The sequence below is a fragment of the Tympanuchus pallidicinctus genome, unplaced genomic scaffold, assembly GCF_026119805.1.
Source record: "Tympanuchus pallidicinctus isolate F22 unplaced genomic scaffold, pur_lepc_1.0 scaffold22, whole genome shotgun sequence".
In the NCBI taxonomy this organism is placed as follows: Eukaryota; Metazoa; Chordata; class Aves; order Galliformes; family Phasianidae; genus Tympanuchus; species Tympanuchus pallidicinctus.
Window position 1 is genome coordinate 31,943,479 of NW_026294739.1, and position 27,667 is coordinate 31,971,145.

A 27,667-nucleotide genomic window follows, 5' to 3' on the forward strand; every position below is an offset into this window, starting at 1 on the left:
TGTACAGATAGCGTTTGCACAAGGAGTAATTTCAGCATGGCAGCTACCTTTGGCTTCAAGTTGGATATCGATGTGGATGTGGATGTAGGGCTGAGACATTTTGCAGAATGTACACATGAGCAGAAAAAAGAGAGTGCAACTGTGAATACAGAAGATATACTGAAAATATTTGTGGCGCTTAAGGATGTGGTTTAGTAAGCATGGTGGTCATGGATTGGACAAGATCAATTTCGTAGTGTTCCCCAACCTGAACAGTTCTATGATTTTATGATTTTCTATGTGGATCTCGAAGAAACCTGTGTTTCTGTGCAAACTGATGTTAGGCCAATTTTCTTGGCGTGAACTGTATTGAAGCAATTAAAAAAAAGTCTCTCAAGGAACATCTATGTAACCCAAAAGTAGACTAAAATGAAGCTAATGCCCACATTGCCTTTGATCTGCCAGCTGTTTGCTCTCTGTGCAGTCCAATTTAGTTTTTCACATTTTCCTACATGAGCTGTAAATCACAGCTGTGCGGACACGAACAGAGCATTAGCACACAGACCATTATGTGCTTAATACACAGTGTAGAACTGTCCTAATCACTGGGTTTAGGGCATGCGGAACTAAAAAAGAGTGAGTCATTTTAAAGGCATATTTACAAAACAGGAATCCTAGGGTAAGATCTGCTGACATTTGTTAAAAAAAAAAAAATCAAATCAAAGCCTGAGCTTAGAAAAAAAGTCAAATGCTGTCACAACAAATCGGTAGTCTATTTCTATTCAGTGTTTTGTTACTTTTCTTTCATGTCATGCTCAAGGATAAGTGTGAGCTCACATGGAAGTAAAGCCTCCTGATGTTTCAGTGGGATTAAAAGCGTTCCTACCACTCAAATTGTTGCATACGGCTCCTGTACTGCAGTTGTGGAGAAAACCTGTCTTAGCTGTTGCAAAACTCGTGTATGGTGAGATACCAGCCAAACATTTCTGAATGCACAGGACTGAGTGGCGGGTGGAGCGTTGACCCTGCAGGAAAAGCTAGGATCTTTCCTGTACTGCTTTGGTCAAGAAGTGTGCATGAGTAGGAGAGTTTTCCGGGTTTGTTCTCTGTGTAGTGAAAGTAAGTGCTGACTTAATTGTTAAAGACGGCAATGGTAACGGTTCTGCAGCAGGAAGAATCTGCTGGTGTTCTGAGGACTGCTTCCAGTGCTTCTTTAAGCAAATCCCTGCTGCGTGAAGTGCTGTGAAGAGCAGTTATAAGGAGCCCTGGGCAGCTGGTGTGAGACTTGTGGGGCCGTTCTGCACAGCCCAAGGTTCCCCTATTCCCATGTACAGATAAGCTGCATTACGCTCCCCTTGGAGCAGTGCCATGCTGTCATGACAGTTGTTCAAGGCTGGTCCCGGCCGATTCGGTTCACAGCTTGAGCACTGCTTTCCTTATCCCTGTTTGCATTGCGCAACAGCTTTACTGGCAGAGCATAAATGCAGCGCACAGAGTCGATCAGGGTGTGAGTAGGCTGCAGAGTGGCAACTGAGAAGAACATGCTGCTGTCCTTGATCCTCACTGCCGGGCTCACAGCACTCGTAGCTGCTGGTAAGCTTCCAAAATGTTTTTCACTGTTGCCTGCTGCGAGGAGTTAGAGTGCGTGTGCAGTTTGCTTACCCGTGGGAGTCCCAGCTCAAAGGAGGCCTGAAGTCCCAACCCTGTAGCACAGAGCTGAGGTCTGAACAGCAAAGAGCTCTTTGTTTCTTTCTCTGGTCTGCTTTCAGGCATTTGTCTCGTATTTTTTTCACGTGCAGCTAGCAAAACTCAATTCCTATTGCAGTATTTTGTCTGCTGAGTCGGAGACTCCAATATGCCATGTTTGTTGTTTGACTCTGATAAATTTCACTCTGAGATTAAAGTAAATCTTACCTGAATGTTTGTGCCATTTGTGCATGCGTGCCTGACTGTTTTCAGGTATGGTAGAAGGTGTTTTCTGTTTGTCTGTAGGGTCTATTGAGATTCCCAAGTGCGTTTTGTGCACTCACAGATCCTTTCCTAAATCAGGAAATGCCTTTTCTTTATGAGGGCAATCCGGTGGACTTTTAAGTAACAACAATCCTCACCCGGTTAGTGATGCGTGTGGAGAGTAAGCACGTTATATGCTGCAGGCATGGTGTAGCTGAGGGAGATCATAGCTGGGAGCACTATCAGAATGGAGGCTGCACTTAAGTCAGCTCTAGCGATTAGCGTTTGTTGAAGGCTTGTGTTTGAAAAGGAGTTATTGAAACCAAGAGCAGGTGCGCATTCAGGTAGGCAAAGCTCTTAGAAAGCTGTCAGTTGCTCACTAGGAGACCAATCGGTGATGTGATGTTGTGCACGCACCCCCCAGGGCAAAAAGCAGAGCAGCCAGAAGTGGTGACCAAATACGGCACTGCCCGAGGATACCAAATCAGAGTTGATGCGGCTGAGAGGAGCGTAAATGTCTTTCTGGGACTTCCTTTTGCTAAGCCTCCTGTTGGACCACTGAGGTTTTCTGAGCCCCAGCCTCCTCAGCCATGGGAAGGTGTCAGAGATGCCACTTCCTACCCACCAATGTAAGTAAAGCAGGAAGAAAAGCTTTTATGTTCCCCATGATTTTTTTATGTTCTCACTGATTTCATATTACCTGCAGTTTGTGGATGCTGATACGCAGGCTGATCAAAAGTAAAAAAAAAAAATTAGAGAAAGACAGAGTTCCCAGTGAGTCACATGCTTGATTGATCATGTATGAAACACACATCTGTTGTGATCTATTATATAATTATTTTACTCCACTTGTATTACTGCTCTTTTAAGTGCTTCTAGCCTAATCCCCATAATTGCAGTATAAAATCTACTGAAGCTATATGGTAATTAATTTGCAATATAATTGAAGGATTTATAGCTGTATCAGTCTGCTAGTATTCTGTAAGGTTTTGCAATACGCAGAATTACGTCTGTTTGCAAAACGTACTGCTCTAGACTCTGGCCCCTTTTGGCACATCTCATGCCAACTCAACTGGAGAAAATGTTAAACAACACTGTATGTTTCCGATGCCAGCACTATAGAAATGTACTGAACTCTTTTTTTCTGTGTTAGAAATACGGAAGTTTTTGACTTACAGCTGTGAATTTTTTTTTATCTCTATTGATTTTTATTTCTCTTATTTTTTCAGGTGTATACAGAACAAAGAAACAGGACAGTTTTTTTCAGATGTTATTACTAATAGAAAAGAAAAAGTTAATCTCCAGATGTCTGAAGATTGCTTATACCTGAATATATACACACCTGTTTCTACAAAAACACAGGAGAAGCTGCCGGTAAGGAAAATCAGTGCAAAACCTCTAGCAGGCTCGATGGCTTCTGTGATTTGATGTGACAGATTGAGCCTGACCTTGAATCTTCTAACAGCTTCCTGAGGATGACAGTACTGTACTGCAAACTTGCAACCTGTACAATATGTGGACTTACTGGCACAGTTTTTAAGGATTGACAAATAAAATCTTACTGGTTTTATACTTCGGCAGTGTTTGATTTCCTGCAGGGCACTGGTAAAATTCAGGTATTTAATGAAATCAGTGTGTGTTGTGAGGCTGCCAGCCTCCAATTTGAAAGACATTGGCCATTTGTGAAATGCAACCTGAAGGACTCATGAGTGAAGCAGCACAAACAAGGGTATTCAGTCTGTGTCACAGGGAGCTCTTCCCTGTGCTGAACTGTTTCTGTTTGTTCCCCTTCCAGGTCTTTGTATGGATCCATGGAGGTGGATTAGTTTTTGGAGCAGCATCATCCTATGATGGCTCAGCATTAGCAGCCTTTGACAACGTGGTTGTTGTGGCAATTCAGTACAGATTGGGTATAGCTGGATACTTTAGGTAAGATAGGCTGTCTTCGATTTTGATAAACCTTTTCCAAAATGATGTGTGCAAATCCACTGTGGAAAGGCCTGTAGAGTACTTGCTTTGGCAAATGAACTCTCTGTTTCTTAATTACACATGCAACAGTTGGGAGCAACTTACAAGTCCCAGGTCTGCTTCAGAGACTGCTGTGGCTTGATTGCTGGCCTGATGTCAACCCTTTTCAAGCCAATTCTTTTTAAATTACGCAGAGAGGCTCCTTCACAGCTGATTCCTTGTCCTGCACGCTGTATTTATCTGAGTGTTGTTTTTTTCTACATGAGGCGTTTAAAGAAGTCTGTTCTTTCTTTCTAGCACTGGGGATAGGCATGCTCGTGGTAACTGGGGGTATTTGGACCAAGTGGCAGCTCTTCAGTGGATTCAGGAAAATATCATACACTTTGGAGGAGACCCGGGATCTGTCACCATCTGTGGTGAATCTGCAGGGGGAATCAGTGTATCTGCTCTGGTAAGTTCACCACAGGCATGAATGTTTATTATTTGAGAAAGAAACCCACTGTCCACGATCACTCTCAGTACATTAATGAAAAATCAGTGGGAAAATGTGGGTGGCTTTTGGGTAAAGCACACATCACCTCAGTCTGATACACAGCTGATAACAGTGCAGCTTCTGGCTGTTGAAAGTGTTCTTTTTGTACCCAGATGATGTCGCTTAGAATCCCAGATGTCGTTTGTCCTCTTCAAATTTGAATGTCCGTTTGCTCCCGACTTCTCTCTTAGAGCTGTATTTTCCCCTTCTGCAGCACAGCCAGTCTGCTGGACATATGTGTACCTGATTCATACCTGGCTCGCAGTGTTGTTCCCTGAAGTCTTGTAAGCAAAGCTTTATGGGAGGGGAAGGGCAGGCGTGGACTTATCCCTGTTAATGCTGCCAGAGACCTTTGCACAGCAGAACTCTGATCAGAGGCCACAGAGTAACACTCGGATGACATTTTTTTCAGAAAAGGCAGTTTCTGATATTGAAGTCCTGTGTCATGAATAGAATGCATTTCCAGTAATGCCTGTTCTTGTTTCTGGATGCTGCTTCTTTTTTCCAGGTCTTATCTCCACTGGCAAAGGGCTTGTTCCACAAGGCCATTTCAGAGAGTGGTACTACAATTAGGACTTTATTCACTGAAAAGCCTGAGAAGGAAGCACAGGTGGGTATTTTGTGGCATATTTAATTTTTGAGATAGTCTTGAACACCTTAAATTGTTTATTCCAAATAGTGGATCTTGGTCTTTTTTTCCTGTGGAAATTCAACCACCTTCATTAGAGACAGGATTCCTGTTTGCAGTAACACACGCTCGGTGAAATTTTGCTTTCCAAGTACTCAAATATTCACAGATGTCTGAGTGAAAGCAGAAAACGGAGGAAGTAGACAGAGAAGGCAGTGAATGAGTATGAAATGTACAGGAGTATACTGTCTCCAGAAAAAGTTGAGCTGCTGTTTTTGACAGGAAAATGGTACCAGATCCAAATACTATTCTCTTTCCCCCCCGCCTGGTGCCAGATGTACTCACAGGAATAAAACTTTATTCAGCCTAGTTATAATTAAAAAGAAGCCCAATTCAACCCAGTTTGTCATGTGTAAGAAACAATCTCCAAGAGCTTTGTTTTGCTAATCTGGGATGTAAAAGAGGCAGCGTTGCAATGAAAAAGTTCTTCCTTATGTCTAATCTATACCTCCTGTGATACTACTTGCAGCCATTACCCCGTGTGCTGCTCGTTGCCTGGGAGAAGAGGCCAAATCCCTCTTCACCACAACCTACCTTCTGGAAGTTGTACAGTGCAATGAGGTCTCCCCTGAGCCTCCTCTTCTCCAGACTGAACAATCCCAGTTCCTCAGCCGCTCCTCATAAGACCTTTGCTCCAGACTCCTCCCAGTTTCGTTGCCCTTCTCTGGACGTGCTCCAGGACTTCAATGTCTTTCCTGTAGTGAGGGGCCCAAAACTGAACGCAGTACTCAAGTTGCAGCCTCACCAGTGCTGAGTACAGGGGGATGATCACCTCCCTGCTCCTGCTGGCCACACCATTTCTAATGCAGGCCAGGATGCTGTTGGCCCTCTTGGCCACCTGGGCACACTGCTGGCTCATGTTCAGCCGAGCATCAACCAGCACCCCCAGGTCCTTCTCTTCACAGTCATCCAGCCACTCATCCCCAAGCCTGTAACGCTGCGTGGGGTTGTTGTGCCCAAAGTGCAGGACCCGACACTTGGCCTTGTTGAACCTCATCCTATTCATCTCAGCGCAGTGATCCAGACTGTCTAAATCCCTCTGAAGGGCCACCCTACCCTCAGGCAGATCAACTCCACCTCCCAGCTTGTTGTCATCTGCAAACTTACTGAGGGTGCACTCAATCCTCTCATCCAGGTCATCAATAAAAATATTAAACAAGATGGGCCCCAGTACTGAGCCCTGGGGTACACCACTTGAAACGGGGCACCAGCTGGACTTAACTCCATTCACTACTACCTGCTGGGCATGGTCCTCTAGCCAGTTCCTTACCCAAACAAGTATATACCTGTTCAGACCATGGGCAGCCAGTTTCCCCAGAAGAAGCCTGTGAGAGATTGTGTCAAAGGCTTTGCTGAAGTCTAGGTAGACTACATCTACAGCCCTTCCCTCATCTACCAGACTGGTCACCCAGTCATAGAAGGAGATGAGGTTGATCAAGCATGACCCGCCTTTCACTAACCTGTGCTGGCTGGGCCTGATCCCCTGGACACTGCACACATGCCGTGCAATCTCATCCAAGATGATCTGCTCCATAACTTTCCCTGGTACTGAGGTCAGGCTAACAGGCCTATAGTTCCACAGATCCTCCTTACGGCCCTTCTTGAAGATGGGAGTCACATCGGCAAGCCTCCAATCTTCTGGGACCGCACCAGTTAACCAGGAGTGCTGATAGATGACCGAGAACGTCTCAGCAGTCACTCCTGCCAGCTCCCTCAGCACCCGAGGGTGCAGCCCATCCGGTCCCATGGACTTGTGACAGTGCAGATGGAGGAGAAGCTCTCTGACTGTCTCCACGTGAATAGGTGGGGGCATACTCTGAGCAGTGTCCCAGATTTCCAGATCAAGACATAAAAAGCCCAGATAACTGATCTGGCTATTAAAGGCAGATGTAAAGCCAGACCTCAGCCCTTCTCCTTGTCCTCAGTGGACACATTCACTGCTGCATCAAGTATAGGATGAGAATTATCATTGGTTCTTCTTTTGCCATTGATATATTTATAACAGGATTTTTTATTGCCTTTTACTGCAGCGGCCAACCTGAGTTCAAGCTGGGCTTTCGCCTTCCTAACTTCCTCCCTGCATACCTTAGCTACTTCTTTGTAATCACCCCAAGAAGCCTGCCCCTTTTTCCACAGGAGACTGTGACTCATTATTATTGATTGCAGAGAATTGCTGCTGCATCTGGCTGTGAGAAATCCAGTTCTGCCGCTCTGGTTGAATGCTTAAGAGGAAAAACAGAGGAAGAAATAGAACAGATAACTCTAAAAATGGTAGGTGAAATTATGCCTTGTATATGAGGGGCCTTTCAAATTTGATCATAACAGAGCATGCTGTACATGTCCTGTAATATTAAGAGAACTTGAAGAATATCTAACACCTGCCCCTTCTTTATGTTTTCAGGATCTGACAACATTGCGAGTGTGCCACACCTCACCTGAGAATTGTGAACAGGTTCCTTCTCTTTAACTCTGTATGAGCATTGAGCTACACGTGTCTCACTGTCAGGTTCTGCCAAGGGAAGAGAGAAGAGTATGACATGTCACAGTTTCTCCTGGAGAGCCTGAACATTACTTAACATCATAATTTTGTCCTCTAAATTTCTTACCGCAATCCTGGTTTTCCTGTTACTTTGCAATGTTGATTGTATGAATGTAGAAGTTAGATTTTCTCTAACCTCTCCGTTCATTCGTACCAGGACATTTCTAACTAAGAGGAGATGTAAATTAACAATAGCCTACATTTCACAAGTATTTAAACACAATGCAAATCTTTGCAAATCTTCTCTGGTTCAAAGCATTGGTTGTGGAAAACAAAGAGAGCTTAAATACTAATATTCTTATATTTTCACTTGATGCTGTCATTTGCTGAAGCCTTGACTTTGTTTCTTTGTTTTTTGTTTCAGGCTCCCATGTTCATCAGTGCCTGTGTGGATGGTGTGTTTTTTCCAAAGAGTCCCAGGCAATTACTGTCTGAAAAAGCAATCAATCCAGTCCCATACATAATAGGAGTGAATAACTGTGAATTTGGATGGGTAATTCCTAAAGTAAGAGACTTTCAATGGCATTGTTCAGATATGGTTTTGTATGTAAGATTTCCTCATAAATGTGTATTCTCTTCTTTATGCAGATGATGAAATTTCATGATTTTACAGACGGACTGGACAAAGAAGTTGCCCGTCAAGTATTACAGAGCTCGTTTGTATTATCATTTGAGGTGAGAGACCATGTCTAGAATGTAGTGGAATGTTGTGCTGCAGAACTATGGTCAGAGGCTACAGAGTAACACTCAGATTGCATTTTTTCAAAAACGGCAGTTTCTGATATTAAAATTCTATGTCTATAATCAGAATGCTATTTCATCATGGGGATAATTCCATATTCACATTTCATATTGCTAATAGTGACTAATCAACATGGAAGATACTCCATACCTATCCCACATGCGCCACCTTTTAAAAAGGAATGCAGTGGAAATCCAGAAGCAATGCAGGCAACTAAACATACGTCCCAGGACATTCAAGATACACTAGGTTATCCAAGATACGCGTTCTACCAGCAGATATGACACAACTGCTACAGAACATACGAGCCTTTCTGAAGCTTCACATGGAGAATAGAAAGGACACCTGGGGATGCCTAAAATGGCACCAGGAGACCTGCATGTACACAGGGGAGGTTTTGCTTCCATTTGATTTACAAAGCTCTCAGCTTTCTGGTTGCTTTGTGCTCTGCTGAAACTAGGAAACTTGAAAAATTGCAGATTAATAGGTTAGAATTAAGAAGTTGATAAACATAGCCAGTACTTGTAAAGGGTCATGTAGAGCCATAGGAATCTATCATAATCTGGGAATGGCAGAGCCCAGGGTTTTTCTGAAAGGGAGTAAGTAATGGCCGTCTGCAGCAAGAAATGGATCTTATGCAATCCAGCAGGATTTCATTTCTCTTACGAGGGTTGTTTCCACAGAAGGAAGAACAGAGTACCACTAGCTATTTATCTAGAGGCATTTGAGAGCATCCTTTTTGATCTTGCAAATCTCTTCTCCCAAAGAACATCCATGTTAGGTAAAGGTGCACCACTGTGAACTGTGAGCTCTGCTTGGACGCAGCAGGGGATTTTTTCTGAAAGATGGTGATGTTTGGAGTCTAGCCAGGGACACGCAGGTGGCACTCTCAGTCTACACTGTTACTCCTTTTAGGGTGGTTCTCATTATGAAAAGTACCTTTCTTGTTCATTCCAGGGTGTTTCTTCTCACACTGTTGATCTTGTATTCAATGAATACATTGGGAAAGCAGAGAGCCGTGCTCAGGTGCGAGATGGCCTTCTTGATGCAATAGGAGATCACATGTTTACTTTCCCAGCCATTGAAGTGGCTAGGTACCACAGAGGTGAGTTTCCAGTTCAGCATCTATTCAAACAAATGTTGTCTTCTATTCTTGAGTGTGTCTGTGGACTTTATGTATGCATCACACTTTGCTATCAAAAGATCTGCTAGTGTTTTGATTTTGTCAATTTAGCTTTGGTGAAAGTTTATCATCATTGTTGACTGGCATTTGCAATACTAGCATTCTTGCGTTCAATTTTATTTTCTGTTAGATGCTGGCCACCCAGTCTACTTCTATGAATTTCAACATCGACCAAGCTCAGCCTCAGGCGTTGTTCCAGAGTTTGTAAAAGCAGATCATGCAGATGAGATTGCCTTTGTCTTTGGAAGGCCATTCTTAGCAGGTGATGTATCTGTGCTTGCTAAACAATTCTTTTAAAATCAACATTGTTATTAATCTCACTCACCTGAGGACTTTCAGAATAGAATTTTACTTAGTAACACTGGAATCAAAATAAGCTGGTTTTTTTTCTGTTTTTGGTAATAATTACTTGTCATTAATTAATTCATCTGCTCTGCTCACATAGAACTCCCACAGCCCAGAGTAACAAGTAGGTTCATAGAATGCTTTGGATTGGAAGGGTCCCATAGAGATGATGTTGTCCACAGCCCCTTTGAATTGGTTCCAGTGTATTGGGATTGACTGGACTGCTGTTTTTTGATTATTGATTTTTGAATATTGCCATTTCTTCTCTCCCTTTGCAGGGAATGCTACAGAAGGAGAAAGTAAACTTAGCAGAACTGTTATGAAGTACTGGACTAACTTTGCTAGAAACGGGTGAGATCCGTAGCGCTAACTGCAGCTCAAGTTTTGTCTGTGCTGCCTGAAGCGTAGCAGCAGCATGGTAGTTCCTGTAAATGTGGCAGAGTTTAAGATGAGTACTGAAACAAAGAGTTTCTCTTGTTGACGATTGCAAGAAGAACTCTGGAAATGAGCATGCAATCCCAAACAAAATCCAAGAGCTATTTGTATCTGCAGTGGAGGATTAGATCCCCGAGTAAGGGCAAACATCATTACGTGTTTGCTGTTCCAGTGATGAGCGTTTTGATAAAAACATCCATCTGTTCAGGTACTGGAATCGTGCAATCTGAGCTCCTGTTAGTCTTCTGAAACGACCTCAGGTTGAGAAGTCAGAGCACAAATGGAGAGGTAACTTTTCATTTTTGTGCTTCCAGAAATCCCAATGGGGAAGGCTTGGTGCATTGGCCTCAGTATGATCTGGATGAAAGATACCTGGAGATAGACCTCATACAAAAGGCAGCAAAGAAACTGAAAGAAGACAAAATGGAGTTTTGGGTACAGCTCACAGAACAGATGAGGAGTGAAAGAAGGCGAGAGCACACAGATTTGTGAGAGCTGCAGAGGATACAGTTTCCTTTCACAGTCTGAAGTAAGGTCAACAGCAATTTGTCAGAATGCAGATTTTAACCTTGACTTTCTAACTCACTGATGTGTAGTTTGTTGTCATGATCGCAGGAAAACTTCCCTTGATTCTCTCCCTCAGTGAAAAGGGAGCATCAGGGGAAGTGCAAGATGCTCATGGAAATAAAAATCAGTGATGAAGCAAGCGGGGGAAAAAAAGTCTCTCAGGTTCAAACAGGCCAGAGAGGGTGGTGGCACACAGGAACAGGTTGCCCAAGGAGGTTGTGGATGCCCCATCCCTGGAGGCATTCAAGGCCAGGCTGGATTGGGCTCTGGGAGGCCTGGTCCAGGTGACCCTGCACATAGCAGGGGGGTTGAAACTAGATGATCATTGTGGTCCCTTTCAACCCAGGCCATTCTGTGATTCTGTGGTATCCAAGGGAATATTGTCAAATATATTGAAATGTATAAGAAGTTATGTTTACTGAATATGTCATAGGTGTCACAGAATGTTGTCAGTTCCTTCTGCTCTTCCTTACTGAGAGTGTCCTTGGTTGTCATTCTTCCAGCCCTCCTGTGAGGGTAAGAGCATCCGTCACAAACCAGCCGTGGGATCACAAGTGTTTTCCTGTTCTGTAAACTGTTACAAATACTGGAGCTACAGGCAGAATGTTCAGCTGCAAGCTGGAGCAGTGGCTGCCTCTAAATTTAACTTGTTTGGCTTTTCTTGTTAGTGTATGTGCTATCGTAGGCCTACAGGGTAAGAAATTATATCTCAGGATTCATTTATAAAATACTCTCACAGCACTGGCATTATTCAGTGTTGCTCCTTCCATTTTCATCATATTGCAGTGCACACATTAGGGGTGAGATGAAAATATAACCCTTACTCTTGCTTGGATTTGTTCGGTATTACTTTACTGTATTCTCCCTTCTTTATCACATGCGGTTTGCTGTTTCTGAAGCACAGGAAGTTCTATATGATTGATTGAATTGATTGATTAAAGCTCTAGTGAGTGGGGAGATGAGTGGGGTACTAAAGAAGCAGGAAATCTTCCCCCTCCCCTTTGCTTGAGGTATTTCAAGCAATGCGTCCTCTTTTCTGAGAAATCTGACTGGCTTTCAGGCTGCAGAGAACGGGTTGCAGTCTGTTTTGCTGAGCGTTCCAGCTTGTGTTCATTAGGGTAAGGCTGGAACTCCACTGTTTCATTTTCAGCATGAAGATTTAAAAACTGGGTTAAAGCATGGTTGTCCCATCTTTTGGCTAGCCTGAGCCACACTGAGCCAGTTGGAATTGCCATGGGCTGCATATAAAGTATATAATGAACGTAATGCATATAAGTAAAAAAAACCTTACACTGCTATGTGTTTTTCATTAAAACATCAAAAATAGAGGGGAACAAAGGCATCAAACAAGTGGGATGTTTGACTGTGCTGCTGTGCAACTAATGCATCATGCAGGTGTAACGTACGTGTAACTGCATCGAAGGGAACATTCTTGCAAGGTTGAAGCATGAATTCCATCCTTGAGATATCTCAAGTTTTCTCTACACTTTCTCTTCTTTTATTGCTGTCATTTTCACAGTAGTTCATAGTCTGTTTCAAAGTCTGTGCAAGCTGAATTATTTCCTTTTACTGCCGTGAACTTTGAGCAGTCTAGCTGTGTTGTAAAAAGCATGAATTAATCTGTTACCAGAGTCTTTTGATTTAGCTTACATTTTGCATCTACTTTTTAATATCCTTATTATAATATTACTTATAATATCCTGCTCTTAGAGGTCAACTAGGGAAGGCTGTACACTTCTCTTGCTTTTTTCTCAAATTTACAGGGAAAGCATTGTAATAGCAGATATTCCTTGTGATATGGTGAGGTGTATTTACATCTGGTCATACATGTAACTGATTCTAAGGGAGTATTCTCGAAACTTTGAAGCATGGAATTCCATCCTCTTGTATCAGAAAGAAGAAAGCTTTGCCTTGTCATGCTCAGAGCAGAGAATTTCAGTCCCACAAAGCTGGGATGAGATCTATGGAACTAAACGACGTGGCCCATTTCCTCAGTTGTAGTGGCACTCAGGAGACAAGGGTTTGTTTATTGATTTATTGGTTGTGCTTCTGGTTTCCTGGAAGGATGCAGGCAAATCCTTTCACTTCCTCGGACCTCAGTTCCACTGCCTGTAGAATAATTATGCTGATCTTGTTCGTCAGCGGTCCTGAAATCTTCTCTTGATGATTTCTGGATTGCTAAATTGCAAATTTCAGGCTTTTTCTCTTTCTTTCTTCTTGTTTACAGGAATCCTAATGGGGAAGGCCTGGCTGAATGGCCATTGCGTAATCTAAATGAAGAATGCTTGGAGATAAATCTAAGACAAAGGAAAGCCAGAAAGCTGAAGGAGAAGAAGGTAGACTTCTGGGAAAAGGTGATGTTTGAAAAGCCAACTAGGAAAAGAATGGGAAACAAGAAAGCTCATCTAGAGCTATAATTTACTGTCTAAACATGCATAATAGGCATAGTATTTAGGATTGCAAGAGGAATTATTTGAAATATTTTTGAGGACAAAATAACGTGTCCCTTCCTTTCACCTTTTCTTTGCAGTTCTCATATTTACGCTTATTCACTTAATTTTTGTTATGGCAGTGGATCGATTTCCACTTTGTGACCCTTTGCTTTTCCCTCGGTTCCCTCTGGTTCCACAACAGAGGCCTCCCCTGTTAATACAGTTAACAGATCTGTCTGCTCCTCAGGCTTTTCTGCAGCTTTGCCATTGCTGAAGAAGAATCTGGCAGCAATGTTGTGTTAATCGAGTTCAATCAATAAAGAGGTGCTTTGCAAGTAAAACTGTCTTTCTCGTGTCAGAGATACGTGTGATGCCCCTGAGGTTTTGTTCTGATTCACACACAGAAATGTCCTCTGAACTTTTTAAGGACAGTTCTGTTGTGTGACTGAGTTTTACAACTGAGATAGCAGTACATTTCTGACGGTTGCAGTCCCTCGTCTGGAGCAGTGGTGCAGTGCTGGAATTCAGATTGCTCGCAGATCTTAGGAAAGGAGAGAAACAGTCTCCGCTGCCCTGAGCTTCTTTCTTTTTAATGAGCAACAACTGCCTCAGAAGGATCAGGCGTGGTAGCATTAGCTTTGTGCTTTCTGTGTTTTCCATGGTGCTTTATTTACACGGCGCTCTAGGCTGCGCTCTGTGCCGTCTCTCAGTTCCAGTGTCTCTCAGCACTGGGTCACAGGCCTTCATTACTGGCACTGGAGAGAGACTTCATTTACCGGAATTACTCCAGCGCCCATTTCAGCTTGGACTGCCAAGAACAAGCCTGGATCGCAGCATTTCAGCATTGCTTCTCATGTGTTACTCTGAGGCTGCTCCAGCTGTCCCAGCCGTCTTGCTGACCATACTGCTACCTTCCAGCAGCATGGTGCAGCTATGTGGAAGTTATGGGCGCCACTCCTTTCTTTCCTTCCCTTGCCTGTCTTTAATCTCCCTTCTGTAGCTCTGCAGGAACGTAAGATTGTTCCCAGCTTCTCATATCCTACTGTTACTCTCCGGCCATCTCTTCTTTCTGAATTACTTGACTGCAGAAAGCATGGCAGAGTTCCCAATCTCTTTCTTCCCAAATCCTGTTGGCAGTCAAGACTTAAGAGATCAGGGTAGTGTGTTAGCACAGCCACTGTTTTGGTTAGGTGGCCCTGGCCCTTGTCCTTTGTTAAAGTATTTTATGAGGGGGAAATGCATATTTCTGAACATTTCTACCCTATAGCGTTGAATGCAGATGTCTTTGTGGGCTCTCTTTTAGCCACGTGCCCATAAACATGAGATTTGTCTCTATTTTTCAGCGATTGAAATCAAGACAGGTAGCAGTGCATTAGGGTGTGGGAGGCAAATGTCATCACGTGGCAGGATTTTTCTGACTTGTTTTCTGACTTGTGCATTGTTCACTGATTGAACGTAAACTGCAAAATGCTCTCCATTAAAATGAAATGCCAGGCAGCATCCAAGAATTCCACTTCCCAGGTATGTAGCACTGTTTCCAGATTGCACTAGTTTAGTTTATGCCATTAGAGTAAGGGTCTCCACATTTGCAGAAGTCTAAGTCCAGTTGCTAGATCCTTTGGCCTGGTAGGCTTGGTAGCCAAGGTGGTAAAGATCCAGGTCCAGTCTGTTTATTTTATTACGTGAGTGAGATCAGCAGAGTGTACAGATAGTGTTTGCACAAGGAGTAATTTCAGCATGGCAGCTACCTTTGGCCTTCAAGTTGGATATCATCTTCTTTATGGATGGGATGAAAATGGGGTAGGGGTTCAGACATTTTGCAGAATGTGTACATGAGCAGAAAAAAGAGAGTGCAGCAGAGAAAGGTGGAAGAGTAAAGCTTGAAAGGCAGAATAGTGAATGAAGGGGGGAACTGTGCCCAGTCACTCCCTGAGCGTTCCAGTTTAGTTTCCCACGTTTGCCCACATGCGTTGGGTGTGGAGTAAAGCATCTTTTCTGAATACATGAACAGAGCTTTAGCACACGGGACTACTGTGTGCTTAAGACATTGTGTAGAACTACTCTAATACTGGATTTGGGGCACACAGAGCTGAAAAAAAGTGAGTCACTGAAATAATCTACAGAAATGCTGTCTCTGACAACTGAGAATTATTTTCATGACGTGTGATTACAAAACAGGCTTACAAGGGAAAGATCTATTGACACTGGCCAAAAAAAGATAAAAAGAATAAAAAAGAGCCAGGAAAAGAGTCAGAGCCAGGAAACAAAAATCAAACACAGCCACCTAGTTACAGAATGGCAATCTACTTCTATTCAGCATTTCTTACTGATGGATGCGAGTTCACATGGAAGTAAAGCCTCCTGATGTTTCAGTGGGATTAAAAGCGTTCCTACCACTCAAATTGTTGCATACGGCTCCTGTACTGCAGTTGTGGAGAAAACCTGTCTTAGCTGTTGCAAAACTCGTGTATGGTGAGATACCAGCCAAACATTTCTGAATGCACAGGACTGAGTGGCGGGTGGAGCGTTGACCCTGCAGGAAAAGCTAGGATCTTTCCTGTACTGCTTTGGTCAAGAAGTGTGCATGAGTAGGAGAGTTTTCCGGGTTTGTTCTCTGTGTAGTGAAAGTAAGTGCTGACTTAATTGTTAAAGACGGCAATGGTAACGGTTCTGCAGCAGGAAGAATCTGCTGGTGTTCTGAGGACTGCTTCCAGTGCTTCTTTAAGCAAATCCCTGCTGCGTGAAGTGCTGTGAAGAGCAGTTATAAGGAGCCCTGGGCAGCTGGTGTGAGACTTGTGGGGCCGTTCTGCACAGCCCAAGGTTCCCCTATTCCCATGTACAGATAAGCTGCATTACGCTCCCCTTGGAGCAGTGCCATGCTGTCATGACAGTTGTTCAAGGCTGGTCCCGGCCGATTCGGTTCACAGCTTGAGCACTGCTTTCCTTATCCCTGTTTGCATTGCGCAACAGCTTTACTGGCAGAGCATAAATGCAGCGCACAGAGTCGATCAGGGTGTGAGTAGGCTGCAGAGTGGCAACTGAGAAGAACATGCTGCTGTCCTTGATCCTCACCGCCGGGCTCACAGCACTCGTAGCTGCTGGTAAGCTTCCAAAATGTTTTTCACTGTTGCCTGCTGCGAGGAGTTAGAGTGCGTGTGCAGTTTGCTTACCCGTGGGAGTCTCAGCTCAAAGGAGGCCTGAAGTCCCAACCCTGTAGCACAGAGCTGAGGTCTGAACAGCAAAGAGCTCTTTGTTTCTTTCTCTGGTCTGCTTTCAGGCATTTGTCTCGTATTTTTTTCACGTGCAGCTAGCAAAACTCAATTCCTATTGCAATATTTTGTCTGCTGAGTCGGAGACTCCAATATGCCATGTTTGTTGTTTGACTCTGATAAATTTCACTCTGAGATTAAAGTAAATCTTACCTGAATGTTTGTGCCATTTGTGCATGCGTGCCTGACTGTTTTCAGGTATGGTAGAAGGTGTTTTCTGTTTGTCTGTAGGGTCTATTGAGATTCCCAAGTGCGTTTTGTGCACTCACAGATCCTTTCCTAAATCAGGAAATGCCTTTTCTTTATGAGGGCAATCCGGTGGACTTTTAAGTAACAACAATCCTCACCCGGTTAGTGATGCGTGTGGAGAGTAAGCACGTTATATGCTGCAGGCACGGTGTAGCTGAGGGAGATCATAGCTGGGAGCACTATCAGAATGGAGGCTGCACTTAAGTCAGCTCTAGCGATTAGCGTTTGTTGAAGGCTTGTGTTTGAAAAGGAGTTATTGAAACCAAGAGCAGGTGCGCATTCAGGTAGGCAAAGCTCTTAGAAAGCTGTCAGTTGCTCACTAGGAGACCAATCGGTGATGTGATGTTGTGCACGCACCCCCCAGGGCAAAAAGCAGAGCAGCCAGAAGTGGTGACCAAATACGGCACTGCCCGAGGATACCAAATCAGAGTTGATGCGGCTGAGAGGAGCGTAAATGTCTTTCTGGGACTTCCTTTTGCTAAGCCTCCTGTTGGACCACTGAGGTTTTCTGAGCCCCAGCCTCCTCAGCCATGGGAAGGTGTCAGAGATGCCACTTCCTACCCACCAATGTAAGTAAAGCAGGAAGAAAAGCTTTTATGTTCTCCGTGACTTTATGTTACCTGCAGTTTGGGGACGCTGATAGGCAGGCTGACCAAAAGCCACACGGATAAACTCCTTGGTGTCGTCTCACCTACTCTCACATCTGCTACAGTGAATGCGTTTCTGAAGAAATCTTCATAAGCTACTGTTTTATTGAGTGCTCTCTAATAGGCATCATAACTGAGCTAGTATGGACCTGATGACAGACCTGTGCTCTTTTGCGAGCACTTGGTTATGCGTTAAGCTGCGTGGCTTAGAAGCAGAAACAGAAAGAAGCTGAGGAAACGTTGGAATAAAATGCTGATGAGTCACGTGGTTGAAAGGACATGTAAGAAACTCCAGTTGTGCTGCTGCCCCCCTTTGCTAACTCTACCCTAATAACTGCAGTACAAAAAGCTACTGAAGTTACGTAATAATTTTTATGCATTTCATTTGAAGTGATTTATAGCTGTATCCATCTGCAACTGTACTTCTGTAATGTTCTGAAACATGCAAAACTGCGATTGGTGTCAAATTGTACCGCTCTGGACTGTGGCCCCTTTTTACAGGCCTTGTCATGGCAACTCAAGTGGATGAAAACATACTCAGAATTAAAACTTTACTGTATGTTTTCTGCTGCCAGCAATTGAGAAACGTACCAGAGATTTCTACTTTGCAAAAAAGCTGCACATTATAGCTCTGAAGTTTTTGTTATTTCCATTTATTTTTCCTTCTCTTAATTTTTCAGGTGTCTACAGGACAAAGTAACAGGACAGTTTGTTTCGGATGTTGTTACTAATAGAAAAGAAAAAGTTCATCTCCGGATGTCTGAAGATTGCTTATACCTGAATATATACACACCTGTTTCTACAAAAACACAGGAGAAGCTGCCGGTAAGGAAAATCAGTGCAAAACCTCTAGCAGGCTCGATGGCTTCTGTGATTTGATGTGACAGATTGAGCCTGACCTTGAATCTTCTAACAGCTTCCTGAGGATGACAGTACTGTACTGCAAACTTGCAACCTGTACAGTATGTGGACTTACTGGCACAGTTTTTAAGGATTGACAAATAAAATCTTACTGGTTTTTTACTTCGGCAGTGTTTGATTTCCTGCAGGGCACTGGTAAAATTCAGGTATTTAATGAAATCAGTGTGTATTGTGAGGCTGCCAGCCTCCAATTTGAAAGACATTGGCCATTTGTGAAATGCAACCTGAAGGACTCATGAGTGAAGCAGCACAAACAAGGGTATTCAGTCTGTGTCACAGGGAGCTCTTCCCTGTGCTGAACTGTTTCTGTTTGTTCCCCTTCCAGGTCTTTGTATGGATCCATGGAGGTGCATTAGTTCTTGGAGCAGCATCATCCTATGATGGCTCAGCATTAGCAGCCTTTGACAACGTGGTTGTTGTGGCAATTCAGTACAGATTGGGTATAGCTGGATACTTTAGGTAAGATAGGCTGTCTTCGATTTTGATAAACCTTTTCCAAAATGATGTGTGCAAATCCACTGTGGAAAGGCCTGTAGAGTACTTGCTTTGGCAAATGAACTCTCTGTTTCTTAATTACACATGCAACAGTTGGGAGCAACTTACAAGTCCCAGGTCTGCTTCAGAGACTGCTGTGGCTTGATTGCTGGCCTGATGTCAACCCTTTTCAAGCCAATTCTTTTTAAATTACGCAGAGAGGCTCCTTCACAGCTGATTCCTTGTCCTGCACGCTGTATTTATCTGAGTGTTGTTTTTTTCTACATGAGGCGTTTAAAGAAGTCTGTTCTTTCTTTCTAGCACTGGGGATAGGCATGCTCGTGGTAACTGGGGGTATTTGGACCAAGTGGCAGCTCTTCAGTGGATTCAGGAAAATATCATACACTTTGGAGGAGACCCGGGATCTGTCACCATCTGTGGTGAATCTGCAGGGGGAATCAGTGTATCTGCTCTGGTAAGTTCACCACAGGCATGAATGTTTATTATTTGAGAAAGAAACCCACTGTCCACGATCACTCTCAGTACATTAATGAAAAATCAGTGGGAAAACGTGGGTGGCTTTTGGGTAAAGCACACATCACCTCAGTCTGATACACAGCTGATAACAGTGCAGCTTCTGGCTGTTGAAAGTGTTCTTTTTGTACCCAGATGATGTCGCTTAGAATCCCAGATGTCGTTTGTCCTCTTCAAATTTGAATGTCCGTTTGCTCCCGACTTCTCTCTTAGAGCTGTATTTTCCCCTTCTGCAGCACAGCCAGTCTGCTGGACATATGTGTACCTGATTCATACCTGGCTCGCAGTGTTGTTCCCTGAAGTCTTGTAAGCAAAGCTTTATGGGAGGGGAAGGGCAGGCGTGGACTTATCCCTGTTAATGCTGCCAGAGACCTTTGCACAGCAGAACTCTGATCAGAGGCCACAGAGTAACACTCGGATGACATTTTTTTCAGAAAAGGCAGTTTCTGATATTGAAGTCCTGTGTCATGAATAGAATGCATTTCCAGTAATGCCTGTTCTTGTTTCTGGATGCTGCTTCTTTTTTCCAGGTCTTATCTCCACTGGCAAAGGGCTTGTTCCACAAGGCCATTTCAGAGAGTGGTACTACAATTAGGACTTTATTCACTGAAAAGCCTGAGAAGGAAGCACAGGTGGGTATTTTGTGGCATATTTAATTTTTGAGATAGTCTTGAACACCTTAAATTGTTTATTCCAAATAGTGGATCTTGGTCTTTTTTTCCTGTGGAAATTCAACCACCTTCATTAGAGACAGGATTCCTGTTTGCAGTAACACACGCTCGGTGAAATTTTGCTTTCCAAGTACTCAAATATTCACAGATGTCTGAGTGAAAGCAGAAAACGGAGGAAGTAGACGGAGAAGGCAGTGAATGAGTATGAAATGTACAGGAGTATACTGTCTCCAGAAAAAGTTGAGCTGCTGTTTTTGAAAGGAAAAGGGCACCAGATCTCTCTCCCCCCCACCTGGTGCCAGATGTGCTCACAGGTACAAAACTTTGTTCAGCCTGGTTATAAATAAAAAGAAGAGCCCTATTCAACCCAATTTGTCATGTACACATGACAAATCTCCAAGGAACAATCTCCAAGAGCTTTGTTTTGCTAATCTGGGATGTAGAAGAGGCAGTGTTGCACTGAGGTCTATCTGTCTAGTGACAGCTGAGAAATAGCATTACTGCATTCAAAAAGACTGTGCATCATTGAGAAGGATGTAACGTGCTCTTTATCTATCATCTGCATGATCATATTCTATGTATGCATTACTCTAACTACCTTATGCCATCCAGACTTCTTAGCCCTGTTTGTTACATACCAGAACAAACTACCTTGGTCTGTTAGCGAATGGAGATATTTTGGAGGGGTAGGTTTTGTCTTTCTGTTCAGCCCACAACATGAAGGCTTATGAAAGCTTCCTATCTTGGCATTTACAGCTGAAATGCTACTGGCTTTGGTCCTTCCTGAGAAATTTTGACAGCCCTCCACCCCTCCACTCTTCCTACTCTGGACTCCAGAGTCAGAGGCACGTAGAGCCCATGTATGGGAATATATGGATAATTAGTAAATGAGAATGTGACTCGTTTATATTGATTGCAGAGAATTGCTGCTGCATCTGGCTGTGAAAAGTCCAGTTCTGCCGCTCTGGTTGAATGCTTAAGAGGAAAAACAGAGGAAGAGATAGTACAGATAACTCTAAAAATGGTAGGTGAAATTATGCCTTGTATATGAGGGGCCTTTCAAATTTGATCATAACAGAGCATGCTGTACATGCCCTGTAATATTAAGAGAACTTGAAGAATATCTAACACCTGCCCCTTCTTTACGTTTTCAGGATATGACAACATTGCAGCTATGCCATACCTCACCTGAGAATTGTGAACAGGTTCCTTCTCTTTAACTCTGTATGGGCAGTGAGCTACACGTGTTTCTCTGTCGGGTTCTGTTAAGGAAGGAGACAACAGTATGAGAGTCACAGTCTCTCCTGGAGAGCCTGAACATTACTTAACATCGTAACTATGTCCTTGTCTAAATTTCGTATCACAGTGCTGGGTTCTCTCTTCCTTTGCAGATTCAACTCAGAAGTTGGTTCTCCCCTCTCAGCATCACACATTCACAGTAGGATTGTGCTTGCTAAGAGCAGATGTAAACTAAGTGTAACCTACATTTTGTGAATATTTAAGATATGGTGCCAATATGCACAAATCTTCTCGGGTTCAAATATCCATTGAGGAAAATTACCTATATTTTCACTTGTTACTTTATTTGTTTTGCTTTGAAAATACTGTAAAATGTAAAAATGTTTCTCAGAAGCAAAATTTAAGTAAACCATTCTGCCTTTTGTTTGTATTTTTCCAGGCAGCTGTGCACATCAGTGCCTGTGTGGATGGTGTATTTCTTCCAAAGAGTCCCAGGCAATTACTGTCTGAAAAAGCAATCAATGCAATCCCCTACATACTAGGAATAAATAACTGTGAATTTGGATGGGTCCTTCCTAAAGTAAGAAACTTGTAATGGCTTCATTCTGATATACGTTTGTGAATATGAGATTGCCCCCTAAATATATAATCTCTTTGTTATGAAGATGATGAAATTTCCTGATTTTACACACGGTCTGGACAGAGAAGTTGCGTATCAATTGTTACAGAACTCATTAGAGTCATCATTTGAGGTAAGAGACCATTTCCAGAATAATCCAGTGCTACTTCTTGAGTGAGATAATTCAGTATTCATGTTTCTGAAGCTTCACATGGAGACTAGAAAGGACTCCTGGGGATGCTTGGCACCAGGAGACCTGCTTGTAGCCATCGGAAGTTTTGCTTCCATTTGATTTACAAAGCTCTCACTTTCTGTTTGCTTTGTGCTCTGCTGAAACTAGGAAACTTGAAAAATTGCAGATTAATAGGTTAGAATTAAGAAGTTGATAAACATAGCCAGTACTTGTAAAGGGTCATGTAGAGCCATAGGAATCTATCATAATCTGGGAATGGCAGAGCCCAGGGTTTTTCTGAAAGGGAGTAAGTAATGGCCGTCTGCAGCAAGAAATGGATCTTATGCAATCCAGCAGGATTTCATTTCTCTTACGAGGGTTGTTTCCACAGAAGGAAGAACAGAGTACCACTAGCTATTTATCTAGAGGCATTTGAGAGCATCCTTTTTGATCTTGCAAATCTCTTCTCCCAAAGAACATCCATGTTAGGTAAAGGTGCACCACTGTGAACTGTGAGCTCTGCTTGGACGCAGCAGGGGATTTTTTCTGAAAGATGGTGATGTTTGGAGTCTAGCCAGGGACACGCAGGTGGCACTCTCAGTCTACACTGTTACTCCTTTTAGGGTGGTTCTCATTATGAAAAGTACCTTTCTTGTTCATTCCAGGGTGTTTCTTCTCACACTGTTGATCTTGTATTCAATGAATACATTGGGAAAGCAGAGAGCCGTGCTCAGGTGCGAGATGGCCTTCTTGATGCAATAGGAGATCACATGTTTACTTTCCCAGCCATTGAAGTGGCTAGGTACCACAGAGGTGAGTTTCCAGTTCAGCATCTATTCAAACAAATGTTGTCTTCTATTCTTGAGTGTGTCTTTGGACTTTATGTATGCATCACACTTTGCTATCAAAAGATCTGCTAGTGTTTTGATTTTGTCAATTTAGCTTTGGTGAAAGTTTATCATCATTGTTGACTGGCATTTGCAATACTAGCATTCTTGCGTTCAATTTTATTTTCTGTTAGATGCTGGCCACCCAGTCTACTTCTATGAATTTCAACATCGACCAAGCTCAGCCTCAGGCGTTGTTCCAGAGTTTGTAAAAGCAGATCATGCAGATGAGATTGCCTTTGTCTTTGGAAGGCCATTCTTAGCAGGTGATGTATCTGTGCTTGCTAAACAATTCTTTTAAAATCAACATTGTTATTAATCTCACTCGCCTGAGGACTTTCAGAATAGAATTTTACTTAGTAACACTGGAATCAAAATAAGCTGGTTTTTTTTCTGTTTTTGGTAATAGTTACTTGTCATTAATTAATTCATCTGCTCTGCTCACATAGAACTCCCACAGCCCAGAGTAACAAGTAGGTTCATAGAATGCTTTGGATTGGAAGGGTCCCATAGAGATGATGTTGTCCACAGCCCCTTTGAATTGGTTCCAGTGTATTGGGATTGACTGGACTGCTGTTTTTTGATTATTGATTTTTGAATATTGCCATTTCTTCTCTCCCTTTGCAGGGAATGCTACAGAAGGAGAAAGTAAACTTAGCAGAACTGTTATGAAGTACTGGACTAACTTTGCTAGAAACGGGTGAGATCCGTAGCGCTAACTGCAGCTCAAGTTTTGTCTGTGCTGCCTGAAGCGTAGCAGCAGCATGGTAGTTCCTGTAAATGTGGCAGAGTTTAAGATGAGTACTGAAACAAAGAGTTTCTCTTGTTGACGATTGCAAGAAGAACTCTGGAAATGAGCATGCAATCCCAAACAAAATCCAAGAGCTATTTGTATCTGCAGTGGAGGATTAGATCCCCGAGTAAGGGCAAACATCATTACGTGTTTGCTGTTCCAGTGATGAGCGTTTTGATAAAAACATCCATCTGTTCAGGTACTGGAATCGTGCAATCTGAGCTCCTGTTAGTCTTCTGAAACGACCTCAGGTTGAGAAGTCAGAGCACAAATGGAGAGGTAACTTTTCATTTTTGTGCTTCCAGAAATCCCAATGGGGAAGGCTTGGTGCATTGGCCTCAGTATGATCTGGATGAAAGATACCTGGAGATAGACCTCATACAAAAGGCAGCAAAGAAACTGAAAGAAGACAAAATGGAGTTTTGGGTACAGCTCACAGAACAGATGAGGAGTGAAAGAAGGCGAGAGCACACAGATTTGTGAGAGCTGCAGAGGATACAGTTTCCTTTCACAGTCTGAAGTAAGGTCAACAGCAATTTGTCAGAATGCAGATTTTAACCTTGACTTTCTAACTCACTGATGTGTAGTTTGTTGTCATGATCGCAGGAAAACTTCCCTTGATTCTCTCCCTCAGTGAAAAGGGAGCATCAGGGGAAGTGCAAGATGCTCATGGAAATAAAAATCAGTGATGAAGCAAGCGGGGGAAAAAAAGTCTCTCAGGTTCAAACAGGCCAGAGAGGGTGGTGGCACACAGGAACAGGTTGCCCAAGGAGGTTGTGGATGCCCCATCCCTGGAGGCATTCAAGGCCAGGCTGGATTGGGCTCTGGGAAGCCTGGTCCAGGTGACCCTGCACATAGCAGGGGGGTTGAAACTAGATGATCATTGTGGTCCCTTTCAACCCAGGCCATTCTGTGATTCTGTGGTATCCAAGGGAAGATTGTCAAATATATTGAAATGTATAAGAAGTTATGTTTACTGAATATGTCATAGGTGTCACAGAATGTTGTCAGTTCCTTCTGCTCTTCCTTACTGAGAGTGTCCTTGGTTGTCATTCTTCCAGCCCTCCTGTGAGGGTAAGAGCATCCGTCACAAACCAGCCGTGGGATCACAAGTGTTTTCCTGTTCTGTAAACTGTTACAAATACTGGAGCTACAGGCAGAATGTTCAGCTGCAAGCTGGAGCAGTGGCTGCCTCTAAATTTAACTTGTTTGGCTTTTCTTGTTAGTGTATGTGCTATCGTAGGCCTACAGGGTAAGAAATTATATCTCAGGATTCATTTATAAAATACTCTCACAGCACTGGCATTATTCAGTGTTGCTCCTTCCATTTTCATCAAATTACAGTGCACACATTAGGGGTGAGATGAAAATATAACCCTTACTCTTGCTTGGATTTGTTCGGTATTACTTTACTGTATTCTCCCTTCTTTATCACATGCGGTTTGCTGTTTCTGAAGCACAGGAAGTTCTATATGATTGATTGAATTGATTGATTAAAGCTCTAGTGAGTGGGGAGATGAGTGGGGTACTAAAGAAGCAGGAAATCTTCCCCCTCCCCTTTGCTTGAGGTATTTCAAGCAATGCGTCCTCTTTTCTGAGAAATCTGACTGGCTTTCAGGCTGCAGAGAACGGGTTGCAGTCTGTTTTGCTGAGCGTTCCAGCTTGTGTTCATTAGGGTAAGGCTGGAACTCCACTGTTTCATTTTCAGCATGAAGATTTAAAAACTGGGTTAAAGCATGGTTGTCCCATCTTTTGGCTAGCCTGAGCCACACTGAGCCAGTTGGAATTGCCATGGGCTGCATATAAAGTATATAATGAACGTAATGCATATAAGTAAAAAAAACCTTACACTGCTATGTGTTTTTCATTAAAACATCAAAAATAGAGGGGAACAAAGGCATCAAACAAGTGGGATGTTTGACTGTGCTGCTGTGCAACTAATGCATCATGCAGGTGTAACGTACGTGTAACTGCATCGAAGGGAACATTCTTGCAAGGTTGAAGCATGAATTCCATCCTTGAGATATCTCAAGTTTTCTCTACACTTTCTCTTCTTTTATTGCTGTCATTTTCACAGTAGTTCATAGTCTGTTTCAAAGTCTGTGCAAGCTGAATTATTTCCTTTTACTGCCGTGAACTTTGAGCAGTCTAGCTGTGTTGTAAAAAGCATGAATTAATCTGTTACCAGAGTCTTTTGATTTAGCTTACATTTTGCATCTACTTTTTAATATCCTTATTATAATATTACTTATAATATCCTGTTCTTAGAGGTCAACTAGGGAAGGCTGTACACTTCTCTTGCTTTTTTCTCAAATTTACAGGGAAAGCAATGTAATAGCAGATATTCCTTGTGATATGGTGAGGTGTATTTACATCTGGTCATACATGTAACTGATTCTAAGGGAGTATTCTCGAAACTTTGAAGCATGGAATTCCATCCTCTTGTATCAGAATGAAGAAAGCTTTGCCTTGTCATGCTCAGAGCAGAGAATTTCAGTCCCACAAAGCTGGGATGAGCTCTATGGAACTAAACAACGTGGCTCATTTCCTCAGTTGTAGTGGCACTCAGGAGACAAGGGTTTGTTTATTGATTTATTGGTTGTGCTTCTGGTTTCCTGGAAGGATGCAGGCAAATCCTTTCACTTCCTCGGACCTCAGTTCCACTGCCTGTAGAATAATTATGCTGATCTTGTTCGTCAGCGGTCCTGAAATCTTCTCTTGATGATTTCTGGATTGCTAAATTGCAAATTTCAGGCTTTTTCTCTTTCTTTCTTCTTGTTTACAGGAATCCTAATGGGGAAGGCCTGGCTGAATGGCCATTGCGTAATCTAAATGAAGAATGCTTGGAGATAAATCTAAGACAAAGGAAAGCCAGAAAGCTGAAGGAGAAGAAGGTAGACTTCTGGGAAAAGGTGATGTTTGAAAAGCCAACTAGGAAAAGAATGGGAAACAAGAAAGCTCATCTAGAGCTATAATTTACTGTCTAAACATGCATAATAGGCATAGTATTTAGGATTGCAAGAGGAATTATTTGAAATATTTTTGAGGACAAAATAACGTGTCCCTTCCTTTCACCTTTTCTTTGCAGTTCTCATATTTACGCTTATTCACTTAATTTTTGTTATGGCAGTGGATCGATTTCCACTTTGTGACCCTTTGCTTTTCCCTCGGTTCCCTCTGGTTCCACAAGAGAAGCCTCCCCATTTAATACAGTTAACAGATCTGTCTGCTCCTCAGGCTTTTCTGCAGCTTTGCCATTGCTGAAGAAGAATCTGGCAGCAATGTTGTGTTAATCGAGTTCAATCAATAAAGAGGTGCTTTGCAAGTAAAACTGTCTTTCTCGTGTCAGAGATACGTGTGATGCCCCTGAGGTTTTGTTCTGATTCACACACAGAAATGTCCTCTGAACTTTTTAAGGACAGTTCTGTTGTGTGACTGAGTTTTACAACTGAGATAGCAGTACATTTCTGACGGTTGCAGTCCCTCGTCTGGAGCAGTGGTGCAGTGCTGGAATTCAGATTGCTCGCAGATCTTAGGAAAGGAGAGAAACAGTCTCCGCTGCCCTGAGCTTCTTTCTTTTTAATGAGCAACAACTGCCTCAGAAGGATCAGGCGTGGTAGCATTAGCTTTGTGCTTTCTGTGTTTTCCATGGTGCTTTATTTACACGGCGCTCTAGGCTGCGCTCTGTGCCATCTCTCAGTTCCAGTGTCTCTCAGCACTGGGTCACAGGCCTTCATTACTGGCACTGGAGAGAGACTACATTTACCGGAATTACTCCAGCGCCCATTTCAGCTTGGACTGCCAAGAACAAGCCTGGATCGCAGTCCCTTGT

At 43.0% G+C, this 27,667-nt stretch overlaps 2 protein-coding genes and 1 long non-coding RNA gene across 5 annotated transcripts; 2 read left to right on the forward strand and 1 right to left on the reverse strand.

Annotated features, from left to right (window-relative positions):
- The first annotated feature begins 1,445 nt into the window (after window positions 1-1,445).
- LOC128082322 (fatty acyl-CoA hydrolase precursor, medium chain) lies at window positions 1,446-13,701 on the forward strand. Of its 2 annotated transcripts, XM_052686378.1 has the most exons (15): window positions 1,446-1,572; window positions 2,354-2,558; window positions 3,159-3,303; window positions 3,725-3,858; window positions 4,195-4,348; window positions 4,938-5,039; window positions 7,284-7,388; window positions 7,519-7,569; window positions 8,021-8,161; window positions 8,245-8,331; window positions 9,356-9,503; window positions 9,712-9,843; window positions 10,205-10,277; window positions 10,676-10,890; window positions 13,156-13,701. In XM_052686378.1, the coding sequence occupies exons 1-14, from the start codon at window positions 1,521-1,523 to the stop codon at window positions 10,851-10,853; spliced, it is 1,707 nt and encodes a 568-aa protein (XP_052542338.1). In that variant the 5' UTR covers window positions 1,446-1,520; the 3' UTR covers window positions 10,854-10,890; window positions 13,156-13,701. The 2 variants fall into 2 exon arrangements, with proteins under 2 accessions (XP_052542338.1, XP_052542339.1); XM_052686379.1 differs by lacking the exon at window positions 7,519-7,569.
- LOC128082328 (uncharacterized) lies at window positions 7,284-21,364 on the reverse strand. Its single transcript, XR_008207610.1, has 2 exons — window positions 21,257-21,364; window positions 7,284-7,495 (listed from the first exon to the last, which is right to left on the reverse strand). It is a non-coding gene; the product is annotated as an uncharacterized LOC128082328 (long non-coding RNA).
- Window positions 16,285-27,166, forward strand: LOC128082323 (fatty acyl-CoA hydrolase precursor, medium chain-like). Of its 2 annotated transcripts, XM_052686380.1 has the most exons (15): window positions 16,285-16,461; window positions 17,243-17,447; window positions 18,206-18,350; window positions 18,772-18,905; window positions 19,242-19,395; window positions 19,985-20,086; window positions 21,045-21,149; window positions 21,280-21,330; window positions 21,804-21,944; window positions 22,030-22,116; window positions 22,821-22,968; window positions 23,177-23,308; window positions 23,670-23,742; window positions 24,141-24,355; window positions 26,621-27,166. In XM_052686380.1, the coding sequence occupies exons 1-14, from the start codon at window positions 16,410-16,412 to the stop codon at window positions 24,316-24,318; spliced, it is 1,707 nt and encodes a 568-aa protein (XP_052542340.1). In that variant the 5' UTR covers window positions 16,285-16,409; the 3' UTR covers window positions 24,319-24,355; window positions 26,621-27,166. The 2 variants fall into 2 exon arrangements, with proteins under 2 accessions (XP_052542340.1, XP_052542341.1); XM_052686381.1 differs by lacking the exon at window positions 21,280-21,330 and having other exon boundaries at window positions 16,299-16,461.
- Window positions 27,167-27,667: the final 501 nt, after the last annotated feature.